This window comes from Hemiscyllium ocellatum, chromosome 9 (genome assembly GCF_020745735.1).
Source record: "Hemiscyllium ocellatum isolate sHemOce1 chromosome 9, sHemOce1.pat.X.cur, whole genome shotgun sequence".
In the NCBI taxonomy this organism is placed as follows: Eukaryota; Metazoa; Chordata; class Chondrichthyes; order Orectolobiformes; family Hemiscylliidae; genus Hemiscyllium; species Hemiscyllium ocellatum.
Genome location: NC_083409.1, coordinates 110,738,146 through 110,750,533, shown reverse-complemented (window position 1 = coordinate 110,750,533; position 12,388 = coordinate 110,738,146). Strand labels below are relative to the sequence as shown.

The 12,388-nt window shown below is 45.7% G+C and overlaps 1 protein-coding gene across 2 annotated transcripts in view; it reads right to left on the bottom strand.

Moving 5' to 3' along the window:
* Window positions 1-11,345, bottom strand: part of spata1 (spermatogenesis associated 1) — a 67,745-nt gene extending 56,400 nt beyond the window's left edge. For both annotated transcript variants that reach the window (XM_060830008.1, XM_060830009.1), the window contains exon 1: window positions 11,180-11,345. In XM_060830008.1, the coding sequence (XP_060685991.1) occupies window positions 11,180-11,218 (39 nt within the window). In that variant the 5' untranslated portion in view covers window positions 11,219-11,345. The remainder of the gene's footprint in view (window positions 1-11,179) is intronic.
* Window positions 11,346-12,388: the final 1,043 nt, after the last annotated feature.

Genomic DNA, 12,388 nt, shown 5'->3' with positions numbered 1-12,388 from the left:
AGGTTGTACTGATAACAGTTCAGGTTGGGGGGGGGAGGAAATGGCTCTTGTGACAAAGTCTTCGAGGAGAAAGTGAGGTCTGCAGATGCTGGAGATCAGAGCCGAAAATGTGTTGCTGGAAAAGCGCAGCAGGTCAGGCAGCATCCAAGGAACAGGAAATTCAACGTTTTGGGAATAAGCCCTTCTTCAGGAAAAACGGCACAGGTTGGGGGAAGGTGTTTGTGATGCAGTGGTAGTACCCTCATCTAAGAGGCTCAAGTCCCTCCTGCTCCCACAGTGTGTCATAACATTTTTAAACAGGGTGATTAGAAAATAAAAACATAAGTTGTGGAGAGAAATCAGAGTTAACGTTTCAGGTTCAGTGACCCTTCCTCAGGACACAAAATGTTAACTCTGATCTCTCTCCACAGACGCTACCAGATCTGCTGAGCTTTTCCAACAATTTCTGTTTTTGTTTCTGATCTCCAGCATCTGCAGTGCTTTGGTTTTGATTAGAAAATATCTTATTAGTGAACATAATAGGTGAAGTCCTAATGGTGTTGAGAGTGTGGTGCAGGAAAAGCACAGCAGGTCAGGCAGAAGAATTGATGTTTCGAGCATAAACCCGTCATCAGGAATGGCCTTAATCGTATTATTGCTAGATTATTAATCTAGAGAAAGTGAAGACTGCAGATGCTGGAGATCAGAGTCAAAAGGTGTGGTGCTGGAAAAGCACAGCAGAAATGTTTCTGATGAAGGGCTTAAGCCTGAAACGTCGATCCTCCTGCTCCTCGGATGCTGCCTGACCTGCTGTGCTTTTCCAGCAACACACTTTTTGGCGATTAATCTTGAGACCCAAGGTAGTATAGTGTGGATGTGCAGAGGGATCTTGGAGTCCAGATGCATAGATCCCTGAAAGTTGCCACCCAGGTGGATAGTGCCATTAAGTTTGCATATGGTGTGTTAGGTTTCATTGGTAGAGGGATCGAATTCCGGAGCCACAATATCATGCTACAACTGTACAAAATGCTGGTGCGGCCACACTTGGAATATTGTGTAAGTTCTGGTTCCCATATTTCGGGAAGGATGTGGAAGTATTGGAAAAGGTGCAGAGGAGATTTACCAGGATGTTGCCTGGTCTGGAGGGAAGGTCTTATGAGGAAAGGCTGAGAGACTTGGGTCTGTTCTCGTTGGAAAGAAGGAGGCTGGAAGGGGTTTGACAGAGACATACAAGATGATCAGAGGGTTAGATAGGGTAGACAGTGAGAGTCTTTTTCCTAGGATGATGACGTCAGCGTGTATGAGGGGGGCATAACTACAAATTGAGGGGTAATAGATTTAAGACAGATGTCAGAGGCAGGTTCTTTACTCAGAGAATGGTATGGGCGTGGAATGCCCTACCTGCTAATGTAGTCAACTCAGCCACATTAGGGAGATTTAAACAATCCTTAGATAAGCACATGGATGATTTTGGGATAGTGTAGGGGGACGAGCTGAGAATAGTTCATAGGTTGGCGCAACATCGAGGGCCGAAGGGCCTGTTCTGTGCTGTATTGTTCTATGTTCTAATATTCTGGGGACTTGAGTTCAAAATCCTGCCATGGCAGATGTGGAAATTAAATTCAATAAAAATCTGGAATTAAGAGTCCGATGATGACCATTGCTGATTGTTGGATTATTAACATACAATGTTCAGAGGGTTTGCTCATTCAGGTATCAATTGTGTAAACCTCTCTTAAACACCTGCTACATATTTATATCCTCTCCTAAATATGGGAACCAAAACTGCTCATAGTATTTGAGCTGTGGTCTTACTAATGTCCTGTATAAATGCAGCATGACCCCCTTACTTTGCAGTTCGATTCCTGCAATGATATAGGACAGGATTCCATGAGCCTCCACCACTCTCCCAGGCAGCACATTCCAAATCCTAACAACTCTCTGAGTAAAGAAGGATCTCCTGACTTCACTGTTAGCTCTCTTGCTGACAATCCTGAAATTGAGACCCCTGGTTACTGACACATCAGGAACAGAATATCCTGCTTACTCTGTCAAAATTGTTCATAATTTGGAACACATCAATAAAGTCACCTCTTACACCAAGGAGAATAAGCCCAGTCTCTCTAATCTTTCCCTGTATCTAAAAGCTCTCTTTCCTGAGATCATTCCAGTAAATTCCCTTTATACTGTCTCCCGTGCTTTAACATTCTTCCTGAAATAACATTCCCAGAACTGATCAGAATACTCCGGATGTGTTCTGACCAATGGTTTGTTGAGCTATACCATCACTTCCTTGCTTTTATACTCTAGGTCTCTATTTACAAACCCAAGGATCCTACACACCTTCTCAACAATGGTTCCAACTTGCCTGGCCATGTATGTGAACCCCGGGGTCCCTCTGCTCCTGTACTCCCCTCAGAGTTGTCCCATTGAGGCCTGTATTGTCTCTCTGTGCTTCTTCCACCAAAATGTATTGTGCCACATTTTTCTGATTGAAATTTATCTGCCAGGTGTCTGCCTCTTTGGCTAAATTGTCGATGTCCCTTTGAAGTTGCTCAGCCACTGTCACACACCTACTACAGCTGTCTAATCTGAGGACAGGGAGGGATTATATACCAATGTTGCTACTCAGCACCACGCTCATGACCTGTTCACCTTCCTTCCCACCTCTCCGCTCCATCCTCCTCTCCGACTTATCACCAATACCCCCACCTTCACCTACCTATTGCTTTTCCAGCTACCTTACCCCCCAATCGCATCCCCTCCCATTTATCTCTCAACCCCCTTGGCCCAAACCCCCCCACCACATTCCTGATGAAGAGCTTATGCTCGAAACGTCAACTCTCCTGCTCCTCGGAGGCTGCCTGACCAGCTGTGTTTTTCCAGCAGTGCACATTTTGATGATAGGCATTTCAAACTGGCAAAATACAAGCACCGTGGTTACATTCATGCTAGTTTATCAGCTTTTACAAGTAAGCTTATTTCTTGTTTTTCATCTTAAAATTGCCATGGTCCTATTGGACCACAGGACTACTCTTTCCTTAATGAGAGAGAGACCCATCCACACAAATGGTGGTGAGTTTCACCTGAGGATCAACATGACTCAGGTGAGGGGAGAACTCTTCAGTAATCTCAACTGGTGCAGAAATTGAACCCCACTGTTAGCATCACAAAAAAAGCCAGCTGCTTAGCCAACTGAGCTAACCAAGTTGCCCAACTTTAATGCAGAAAAAGTCAGAAAATATGCCTCAGAAATAAAGTTTTCCTTTCGGCGCTTCAGTGGTTAGCACGGCTGCTTCCTTGCACCTTGGGACCCGAGTTCAATTCCAGCCTCGGGCGACTGTCTGTGTGGAGTTTGCACATTCTCCCCGTGTCTGTGTGAGTTTCCTCCGGGTGCTCTGCTTTCCTCCCACAGTCCAAAGATGTGCAGGTTAGGGGGGTTGGCTGTGGGAAATATGGGGCGACGGGGATAGGATGGGGGTCTGGAATTGGGTGGAATGCTCTTCAGAGGATTGGTCTGAACATGATGGGCTGAATGGCTCATTCCACACTATAGGCTTCTCTGATTCTATCGACAGTAAATCCCTGCTATCCAGTACGTGTGGGGAATATGTGTGTGTATATTTGTGGTGGTGTGGGATTTTGCCTTTTTACATGAAACTGCCAGTCGTGTGGGAAGTACTCGAATATAAACCCAATCCAGTACACTGTAATATTCTTTCAATAAAAATCTTTAATCCAAATGTCAAAAGTGCAGTGCAGGGTTCTGTAAACTCTGATCATATTTCATTAGAGACAGCAACACAATTGGCAGATGCATTTTGAACAGTAGCTGAAAGTGAGGGTTGAGGAGATAGGGATTTAAGCAAGGTGAAAGTGAGGACTGCAGATGCTGGAGATCAGAGCTGAAAATGTGTTGCTGGAAAAGCGCAGCAGGTCAGGCAGCATCCAAGGAGCAGGAGAATCGACGTTTTGGGCATGAGCCTTTCTTCAGGAATCAGATTCCTGAAGAAGTGCTCATGTCCGAAATGTCGATTCTCCTGCTCCTTGGATGCTGCCTGAACTGCTGCGTTTTTCCAGCAACACATTTTCAGCATTTAAGCAAGGTGTCCAACTTTAAAGAGATATCTTTGAAGAAGCTTTATAAAGCCAGTAAATTTTCTTTGAAAGTTTTACCACTGGCAGGAGAATTGTTGACGCTTGGGCAGTGGGTAATGGACAGTTTACGGCACTTGAGGTCCTGGTAACAGTAGCTGCTGTTGCTATTTCTTGAGCTTTGATAGGAATTACAGTCTCCTTCCCCCCTCCTTTGGTAGGTTTTATTGATTAATCATTGTTGATTGGCTGTTTTCATACATGGTCAATAGTTTTTCAAAAATTAGATTAATAACACACCCAAGCGCTTCATTTTATTACATCAAAGCTGGATTCCTTTTCTCTCATGATACAGTTTATTTGTGACCATATTCTGAATTATCCCAATGAGCCAGCAGCACTCACTCCAGGCTGGTTACCAAATGGAGCATCGGAATGCTATCTGGGAGACCAAAGGGGAAATGATTGCACACAATGTCTTCAATTGTGATGAAAATGATTTCCTTGGGACTCTGGAATGGAGAGGTTATTGTTTCTTTAAATTTGCACTTCAGGGGGCTTTGCTAAGATGGACATTTAAGAGTCTGGCGTTTCCATGACGAAGGGGAGGCACTTTGACGAGAGTGGTGACTGTAATTGATACCTCGTCAGACTGAACTCCTGACCTCCCAGATCTCTGCCTATCAATAGACAGTGAACAGTGCACTGGTGGTGGTGGTTAGAATTTGCTTTCTGTATCTGTTAGATTGGTTGGGAAGGGGAGGCATTTCTCAAAGATTTGCATCTCTACTGTTGTGTATAACCTCAGGAGCACAGAATCGTGACATTTCTGTTGGCATATGATACTTAAGGGGATTGACAGGGCAAATGCTGGGACGATGCTTCCCCTCAAGGGAAAAGTGTGGAGCTGGAAAAGCACAGCGGGTCCAGCAGCATCTGAGAAGCATGACAGTCAATGGTTCAGGCATAAGCCCTTCACCAGGAATTCCTCAGATGCTCCCTGACCTGCTGTGCTTTCCCTGCGCCACACTTTTCGATTCTGACTCTCCAGCATCTGCAGTCCTCACTTTCTCCTCGTGGGAGAGTCTAAGACCAGAGGGCACATTCTCAGAAGAAAGGGCACCAATTTAAGATTGAGATGAGAAGGAATTTCTTCCCTCAGATGATTGAGGGTCTTTGGAACTCCCTGCACTCCCACAGTGGGGGCAGAGTCATTATGTATATTTAAGGCTGAGAGAAATTCTTGATGAGTTGGGGAATCCAGGATTACAGGGAAAGGGCAGGAACGTGGGTGTGAGCCATGGTGAATGGTGGAGCAGGCTCGAGGGCCCGAATGGCCTCCTCCTGTTCCTATTTCGCATGGCCTTATGGTATTTAGCACAAAATGAACCGGTTCGCTGGTTTCCAGCATTAGGCAAATGTAGGCAAACGTGGCAAATTTGAGCGCCATCCAAAATTTGGCAAATTCATGTGAAATCATTCAGTCCAGAGGGTAAAGGTTCATTATAGACTCCCTACAGTGTGGAAACAGACCCTTCGGGCCAACAGATCCATTCTGACCCTCCACAGAGTATCCCAATCAGACCCATTCCCCTATCTTATTATAGTAAATTTACTCCTGACTAATGCACCTAACCTACACATCCCCGAACACTATGGGTAATTTAGCATGACCAAATCACCTGACCTGCACACCTTTGGATTGTGCGAGGAAACCAAAACACCTGAACGAAACCCAGACAGACACAGGGAGAATGTGCAAACTCCATGCAGACAGTCGCTCGAGGCTGGAATCAAACCCAGGTCCCTGGCACTGTGAGGCAGCAGTGCTGACCAGTGAACCACCATACCTCAGTTAGGATTCCAAAGCATCATGAGAGTAGAAGGAGGCCATTCAGCCCCTCGAGCCTGCACTGCCATTTGATAAGGTCAGGACAAATGCCATGATATCCATTCCTAACATTCTTCAGGGTACTCTCAGTCTCAAGAGGTTACATTTGACTCAAAATGTTAATAACATTCGATTCTGCCCTGCAACAGCGGTCAGGCTTGTTTCAAGGGTTCTGATAGGTTACCCTGGATAGTTAGGGTGTCAGTTAAGAGGAAGTCAGAGGTTATGGGCAGTGAGTGAGGATGGGAGAGAGTGACAGACAGAGAGATTCCATGTTAGGAAACTTCCTAATTTGGTTCCAACATTTTCATCTGGCTTTTTACTTTTAATTGTCATCTGTTATGCTCAAGAAGAAATAAAACATCTGTTGTCACCAACCAAGGGGGAGTTTAAAAGAGGAGAGCCAATTCCCTCTTTTCAAGTGGCCTTGGTCATGAAGGCTACTTGCCCATCATGTTAGTGCTGCATCTCAGAATGAGCAAATCATCTGGGGCCATTCCACAGTTCCCTCTATCCCCCATAACGTGCACATTCTTCCTTTTCAGATAATGATCTAAATCCCTCTCAAATGCCTCAGTTGAACCTACCACCAAAACACTCAGATAGTTTTTAGGCTGCTCCTTTCCAATTTCTGGATTAGTGGTGCTGGAAGAGCACAGCAATTCAGGCAGCATCCAACGAGCAGCGAAATCGACGTTTTGGGCAAAAGCCCTTCATCCTGATGAAGGGCTTTTGCCTGAAACGTCGATTTCGCTGCTCATTGGATGCTGCCTGAACTGCTGTGCTCTTCCAGCACCACTAATCCAGAATCCGGTTTCCAGCATCTGCAGTCATTGTTTTTACCTCTTTGATCCTTTCCAATGTTCCAGTCAAACTGCTATCCTATTTGTACACGTTGTTCTGCTTAACACTTGTTTTGTCAGCACAATTTGGATGATACGTGATTGACAAGTTGTGGACGTTGTTTGTATGACATGAACTTTCTACTGAATGGGTATAACAGTTTTTCTATTGATGATTTTCTGCAGTGGTTTTCCACACCATGAGGTTGCAGAGGAACACAGATGTTGCATTCTAGCAGAACGACCTGTAATAATCTTTCCCAGCCCACTTGACATTTGTGCATCATCATCCTGATTTCTTTTAATAAAAGAGAATCATCTACCTCTCTCTTGGTAGCCGTCCTGGGAGCAACCTTGGCTCTAGGTTCAAAGGTTACAGTTTCGGCATTTACACGATTGGCTGCCCAATCTAAGTTGGCAAACCCAATATGTACCGTGCCACTGAAGAAGCACTGTATTGCCTGTGAAGACATCGTGCCCAACCTGTTCAGGAGGATCTTTAAAAATGCTATTGGAATAGTATTGTGCAGCATCTGGTCTCACTGATAGAGAAGAGGTTATCAAAACATTGGAGAAGAAGTGAAAAGAACAATGCTAGACCTGAGAGTTTATCACAAAACCCCAAACACACTGGTGCTTATTTCCCTCGAAGAGAGAACACTGAGGACATGGCCTGTTTCTGGCTCTGTAAGGTACAAGCTAGACATGGGGAAAATGTTCCTACTTACAAGGGAGGCTGTAACTAGAGTTTATAAATACAACAGAGTCACCAACAAGAAATTCAGAAAAATCTGATTGAAGACTTGTAGCTCGGGTATCCGTTGTTGTGGTTCTCGGCGAGCAGAACCACAACAAATTCAGAAAAAAATCAACTTTCTTTTAAGAATGTGGAATAAAACAAATAGTCAGCATATCTGACTGTGTGACTTGTGATAGATTTAGGACAGATAGAGGTAGCTTAATAGTAGGGGCGTGGTACAGCCTGCCTGCAACAGGAGTAGACTCACTGTCGTTAAGGGCATTTAAATGGGCATTGGACATACATATGATAATAATGGAACAGTGTAGGTTAGATGGGCATCAGATTAGATTAGATTACTTACAGTGTGGAAACAGGCCCTTCGGCCCAACAAATCCACACCGACCCGCCGAAGTGCAACCCACCCATACCCCTACATTTACCCCTTTCCTAACACTACGGGCAATTTAGCATGGCCAATTCACCTGACCCGCACATCTTTGGACTGTGGGAGGAAACAGGAGCACCCGGAGGAAACCCACGCAGACACGGGGAGAATGTGCAAACTCCACACAGTCAGTCGCCTGAAATTTAATTTCACAGGTTGGCGCAACATTGAGGGTGGACGGGCCTGTACTGCGCTGTAACATTCTATGTTGTAGCAGAGAGAAACAAATATATTTCACTCCAATACAACCTTTCTTCAGAACTTTAGTTAACTCTGCTCCTCTCGCCACAGACACTGCCAGACTGAGTTAGAACCGCTACAGTGTGGAAGCAGGCCTTTCAGCCCATACAATCCACACTTTGGCCCTCCAAAGAGCATCCCCACCAGACCCACCCCATCTCTATAATCTTGCATTTCCATTTGCTACTCCACCTATACCGCACATCCCTTGACAATATAGGCAATTTCCTGTGGCCAATCCAACTAATCTGCACATCTTTGGACTGTGGGAAGGACCTAAAGCACTCAGCAGAAACCCATGAAGACATGAGGAGAAGGTGCAAATTCCCCACAGGCAGTCGCTCAAGGGTGGAATCAAGCCCAGGAGCCTGGTGCTATGAGGCAGCAGTGCTAACCACTGAGCCACCAAGTTCCAATTTCAGATGTCCAGCATCTGCAGTATTTTGCTGTTCATTTGTAAGAGTGACGGACAGACAGTATTCCCATATCAAGTTGCTTGAGGTAAGTACTTGGTGTAAGGGGAAGCTAAGTAGGTATGTGAAGGAGACGATAGATTGGTGGAGCTGGATGGAGAGAGACATGAAGCAGGTTTGTGTACTGCAGAGATGCTGTGCCTGTGTTGTACTCTCCATGTAGCCCTGTTACATCTGTGGAAAGAAAGCCGAATTAATGTTTCGGGGCCCAGTGACCTTTCTTCAGAACTGGGTCTTCAGACTCTTCATCTGATTCTAATTTCCAGGATCCACAATTCTTTCTTTCTGTTTTCCAATCCCCGTTTGGTGCTTTGAAGACAATGCTGTAGCGGTACTATCACTGGACGAGTAATGCCAGGGCCCAGGCTAATGTTTTGGAGAGAAATGTGTGATTTCTAACACATGGCGTTAAAAATCAAACTAATCTCAGTAATAGTGAGCGTGAAACCACGGCCCATTTTTATTAAAAACAAATCCATAAGGATCACCCCTTACCCAGTCTACCATACACAGGACTCCGCAACAATGATTCACTGAAATTTCCCGAGCCCAACATTCATTCTCAGGGCAACTGAAGATGAACGACAAATGCTGACCTCCCCAGCTTTGCCCACATCCCACTGAACAAAGAAACTTGCGGTCTGTATTGTAACACTTCCGCCTTTTGGTCATGTCCCACTCAGGATTAACCTTGAAAATCAAGCTTGGCATCTCAGTGCAGTACTGAGGGTGTGTCACACTGCCCTGGCTGCTGGCTCTTACATGAGGTGTCAAAATAAGACCTCACTTCAAGTGGATGTGAACAATCACATGACGTTTTCTCATAGATCAGGAGAGATCTCCCCTGCACCTAGAACCACCACTAATCCCTCAATTAACAAGATAAAAATTATTACCTGATCACTGCCAAAATGCTGCTTGTGGGATTTTGCTGTACACAAATTGGCCACTGTGCATCAAAGCAGCCTACCTGACCATACAGCTCCTTCCTTGTTAGAGAGAAAGACAGACACACACACACGACTGGTAGGTGTTTAGCCTTAGAGTCACCACACTTCAGGTGAGGGGACAGGTTGAGAAGGTGGGACCGTTATGGTAAACTCAGCTGGTGTGGGAACTGAACACATGCTGCTGTTGCTGTTCATCTGCATCACAAATCAGCCACACAGCCAACTGAGCTAACCAACCCCCTTAAAACACTGATCCCATCTTTAATCATAGATCATAATATCGTCATAGAATCCCTACAGTGTAGAAACAGATCCTTCGGCCCAACAAGTCCACACCTCCCCTCTGAAATGTAACCCACCCATACCCATTCCCCTACCCTATTACTCTACATTACCTCTGACTAATACCCCTAAACTACACATCCCTGAACACCATGGGCAATTTAGCATGGCCAATTCACCCTGCATATATCTGGACTGTGGGAGGAAACTGGAGCACCCGGAGGAAACTCACACAGACACGGAGAGAATGTGCAAACTCAATCGAACCTGGGACTCTGGCGCTGTGAGGCAGCAGCGCTCACTGGCAGCAGCTGGAACCCACTGGGACACTCCAGAAAAGCAAGTTTTTTTTTTGGTTTGTTAACTCGATGTGTCCCAGACATCTCTCCATTTCAAATGGGAGCCAGACGGTTGGGTGCAACAAGCCTGTGCCTGGATATTTGTCCATAGAGTTGAAAATGTGTTGCTGGAAAAGCGCAGCAGGTCAGGCAGCATCCAAGGAACAGGAGATTCGACGTTTTGGGCATAAGCCCTTAGCCTGCTGGACACACTTTCCTCATTCCTGAAGAAGGGCTTATGCCCGAAATGTCGAATCTCATGTTCCTTGGATGCTGCCTGACCAGCTGCGCTTTTTCAGCAACACATTTTCAGCTCTGATCTCCAGCATCTGCAGACTTCACTTTCTCCTCGAAGATATTTGTCCATAGAGTGCCCACCAGAGCCTATCACTGATGGCCAACACTGCCACAGAGATATCTGGATTAACGTGGCACCTGGCAGTGTTCAGGAATGTAAAACATTGATTCGGTTCATCTTTCCCAGCCCTGATCCCCACCCCCTCTCCCAATCAGCTCGATCAAGAGTTCTCCCACATCTCTTGCACTGTCCAGTCTGGTTTCTTATTGCAAATTCATGCAGGAAGCTGGAAGATCACAGCAAGGCTGGCAGCATCAGGAGGTGCAGAAGTCTACGTTTGGGGTGTAACCCTCCTTCAGGACCTGCCTGGCTCGCTGTGTTCTTCCAGCCTCCTGTTTGTCTGCCTTGGATTCAATCATCTGTAGTTTTATTTTTGTCTCTTATTGCAAATTCAAAGCTGTTCTGAGCTCAGGAACTTTCGCTGCTGATGTCCCTCTGCCCTGTAGCGCCTAGAAAGCACGGCTGGTCAAGGATCCTTTCTCTGTTTGACTTTGTTGCAATACTTTCGGAGACAATATAGAGGAATAGAAATGCTCGAACTTACCCCAGCGCTGGGAGTCCTGCGGGTCCTGGCAGATCTCATGAAGCCCACCTCTGGAGAATGTTTTCCCAAATCCTCTCGAAGCAGAAATCCGCACAGATTACCCCGAGGTGGGAATCAGTCATTCCATAACCCGGCCCCGGAGACTCTCCATCCCTCCTGAAGAAGAGAGACCGCACTCGAAAAGTTTTCTAACTCACTGGGACACAGTCTGGAGCTGCCTTTGCTAACCTGCAGATAGCAGGGCCTGCCCAGTCAGAATGCAGCAATAGTTTGATTGACAGAAACTGTATCCATTCACAAGACCTATTCCTTGGATGCTGCCTGACCTGCTGTGCTTTAACCAGCAACGCATTTTCAGCTTTGCCTGGAGTTCTACCCAGCTGCACAAGCAATGCTGTTTGCACTCAACCTCTTTCAGTTTGGCTTCATGGATTGTGGGGATCCCTGGCTGATTCAGAGTTTATTGCCCACCCCAAGTTGCCCCTTGAGAAGGTGGGGATGAGCTACCTTCTTGAACTGCTGCAGAATGTAATGTTTGAACTTTCTGCTTTATTTCTTCATGTTCCACTTAAAACTAAGAAAGTCTGCAATGTGATCATTACTGCAATGTTTAACTTTTAATTTTTCTTTCTACAATGTTCTTATGATTCTGTATCTAGTGCTGTTTACCTAGGATGGCACCTTGTGTGGCAACATTACTCAGTGTACAGTCTTCACTGTACTCTGAGTAAAAAGTGAGGTCTGCAGATGCTGGAGATCAGAGCTGAAAATGTGTTGCTGGTTAAAGCACAGCAGGTTAGGCAGCATCCAAGGAACAGGAAATTCGACGTTTCGGGCCAGAGCTGATGAAGGGCTCTGGCCCGAAACATCGAATTTCCTGTTCCTTGGATGCTGCCTAACCTGCTGTGCTTTAACCAGCCACACATTTTCAGCTTCACTGTACTCTCCCAGCTCAGTGAGCTACTTACATACTCACCATCAACCTGAGCTACAAATCTTCTCAAAAATCGCTGACTGTATCCTGTACATTTATACTTGAGTACAGCTGACAATAAAAAAAACAAATCCATGTGCTCTGGGTTGAGCCACAATTGCCCTTAGGGAGGTAATTCCAGGACTTTGACGCAATGACAGTGAAAGAACGGCGATGTATTTCCAAGCCTGGATGGTGAGTGTTGCTAGGGGTGGTGTTCCCATGTATCTACGGCC